This window comes from Myotis lucifugus, unplaced genomic scaffold (assembly GCF_000147115.1).
Source record: "Myotis lucifugus unplaced genomic scaffold, Myoluc2.0 scaffold_3184, whole genome shotgun sequence".
NCBI lineage: Eukaryota > Metazoa > Chordata > Mammalia > Chiroptera > Vespertilionidae > Myotis > Myotis lucifugus.
In genome coordinates this window covers 3,131-6,007 of record NW_005874232.1, presented here as the reverse complement: position 1 = coordinate 6,007, position 2,877 = coordinate 3,131, and the positions used below count along the sequence as shown (strand labels likewise).

Genomic DNA, 2,877 nt, shown 5'->3' with positions numbered 1-2,877 from the left:
GACCGGAGTGGTGAGGTCAGTATTATATCTAACACAGTATCTGTGTTCTCCCCTGGCTATCACAGCCCTTGGGTAGGCTTCCTCAGACAGAACACTCGTGTCCTCACATTCGGTAAGTCGGTGTCACCCAGCATTTCCTTTGCTGTGCGTGTCCCTCCTGTCCTCCATGGGGAACGGCTGGAGACGGGGGGAGGGGGGTGGGGAGGGGATCTACCAGGGAGTTGGATGCAGAAAGGGGGAGGGTAGTGATTTGGGAGGGGAAGTGGGAGGAGAGGGATGGGGATGGGGAGGGGGAGGGATAGAAAAGGGGGAGGGGGAGGGCTGACTGTTATTATTTTTTAATCCTCACCAGAGAATATATATTTTTTTCTATTGAAAGAGTGGAAAGGAGGGAGGGCGGGGGAGAGAGAAACATCGATGTGAGAGAGACACAACCTGTCTCTGGCATCACCCCGACGGGGGCAGGCAGGATGGAAGCTGCAGCCCAGGTCCGTGCCCTGAACCAGGAGTCTAACCGAGACCCTTCAGTGCATGGCCAACGCTCTAACCACTGAGCCGAGGGCCAGGCTTCAGGGTGACTCGCTCACTCTCCTTGGAGCCCCAGTTTCTAAAAGCCGTGTCCCTTCTGCTGCAGACCCCCTTCTGGGACAGAACACCGGGCAGAAGGCGCGCCGGCCGCCCCGTGTCCGGGGACACGTCCGCACTCCAGGGAGGCAGAAAGAGCCCCCGCCAGCCTGGAGCCAGTGGACGCTGCTCGCCAACCAGCGCGCAGTGGCCCTGGGATCCCCGGGCTGGGCCCTGGGCAGACGTCGCCGCCGGGAAGAGCTGGTCCTGACCTGGCCGGCCCTGCCCGGTCCTGACCTTGGGCCTCCTTGCTGGGTCCTGCCAATCATGCCTCGGGCCCATTAGCCAGGGCCTGGGTCAGGGCACCAGGGCCGGCGCCGAGGATGCGGCGGTGGCCCGAGCCCAGGGAGCTCTTGCGCACGCCGACCGGGGCGCCGGCTCCGGGCTCCCCCTCGGCCACGCGCCGGCGGAAGAGGCCGCGCACGGTGGCCTGGAAGCCGCTGGTGACGAAGCAGTAGACGATGGGGTCCATGCAGCTGTTGAGGCTGCTGAGCGTCACGGCCACGTGGTAGACCACGATGCTGGCGTGGCGGGGGAGGTCGGGCCACAGCGCCACGGCCACCTGGCGCGCGTGGAAGGGCGTGAAGCAGACCAGGAAGATAACGAGCACCGTGAGCAGCAGCTGCATGGCCCGCACGCGGCGCTGGCGGCCCTGGCGCAGCAGGCCCGGCCGCGACAGCGCGCACAGGATGCGGCCGGTGAACACGCTGATGACCAGCAGGGGCAGCAGGAACTCCAGCACCGTCAGCGCGAAGACCCGGCAGCAGGGCCCGCCGGCCGCCACGCCCAGCACCGACAGCGTCACGGCGCCGGCCGCCAGCCACACGAGGGCGCACACGGCCCGGGCGCAGGCGGGCTGGCGCCAGCGCCGGGAGCCCTCGGGCTGCACGATGGCCAGGTAGCGGTCCACGCAGATGCAGGTGAGGAAGAGGATGGAGCAGTGCATGTTGAGGAAGTAGCCGAAGATGTGCGGGAAGGCGCAGCGCAGGCAGCCCCGCGTGCCGTAGAAGACGGCGAAGCGCGTGGGCAGCGACAGGTCCACCAGCAGGTCGGTCACCACCAGGTTGATGGTGTAGGTGACGGAGGGCGTGGAGGCCCGCGTGCGGCAGCAGAACACGTACAGCGCCAGCCCGTTGAGCGCCAGCCCCGCGAGGGAGACGACGCTGTGCACGGCCAGCAGCGCCAGCCACAGGCCCGGGAAGGCGCGGTGCAGGTCCTCGTCCAGCGCCGCGAACTCGTGGAACAGGTTGGCCCACGCTGCCGCCGGCGCCGTGGCATTGGCGGCCGCCACGGCCGAGGGCCCCGTTGGAGCCTCAGAGGCCATGATGACGGCGGCCGGCCAGCGCTCGCTCCGGGCCTGGGAGGAGAGAGATGGGGTTACCCCGGCGGCATTTGAGCCCTGGAGGCTGGCGCCCCCGCTGGTCTGCTCACCGAGCACCCCGGCCTGTCTGCCTTCCTGTCTCTGCCTCCGCGGCCCTGGCATTGCCCGCGTGGCGCTTTGGCAGGACATTGGTGCCCTGTTCTGGCCAGTGTGGCTCAGTGGACAGAGCATCGGCCTTCGGACTGAAGGGTCCTGGGTTCAATTCCGGTCAGGGGCACGTGCCCCGGTTGTGGGCTCCATCCCCAGTGGGGGGTGTGCAGGAGGCAGCCGGTCAAGGATTCACTCTCATCACTGATGTTTCTCTCTCTCCCTCTCCCTTCCTCTCTGAGATCAATAAAAATACATTAAAAGAAGAAGAAGAGGAAGGAGGAGGAGGAGGAGGAGTAACAGCACAGCAGTGCCCGGCACGTGGTCGGGGCCAGGGAGACAGGGGGCGCCCACCCCATGCTCACCCGCCCGCTGACCCCTCGCCCTGAGGCCCGGCCTGTCCTCCGTCCACCCACCTGTTCTCTCCGCCTCCAACGGCGCCAGGGCAACGTCCCGGGTGAGGGTCCTCGTAGGGGCCGTTCCCGAGGGGCAGGGACGGTTCGTCCCCTCTGGGTGCCCTGCGCCCCCAGCCCCGAGGGGCAAGCACCTGGTTGTGTCGGAGGCACAGGCACGGGTTCGCCAGGGCCAGGCAGAGGGGCCGAGCGGGTGTGAGTTACATAAACGCCCGGTGGCCCAGACACGCTGGGGAGGGGGGGGGGGCGCGGGGCGGGGGCTGCCCCTCTGTTTACGTTCCCACCCGAGCTGTTTAACTTGCTGGGATTTATCCTTTATTTATAAAGGAAGGGGTCATGGGCCCCCTGCCCCACGGCGGCCGCTCCTCCAAA

General features: G+C 67.0%; 1 protein-coding gene across 1 annotated transcript; it reads right to left on the bottom strand.

Moving 5' to 3' along the window:
* Nucleotides 1-889: 889 nt before the first annotated feature.
* Nucleotides 890-1,948, bottom strand: GPR20 (G protein-coupled receptor 20). Its single transcript, XM_006108701.1, has one exon. It carries the CDS (start codon nucleotides 1,946-1,948, stop codon nucleotides 890-892), a length of 1,059 nt encoding a protein of 352 aa, XP_006108763.1.
* Nucleotides 1,949-2,877: the final 929 nt, after the last annotated feature.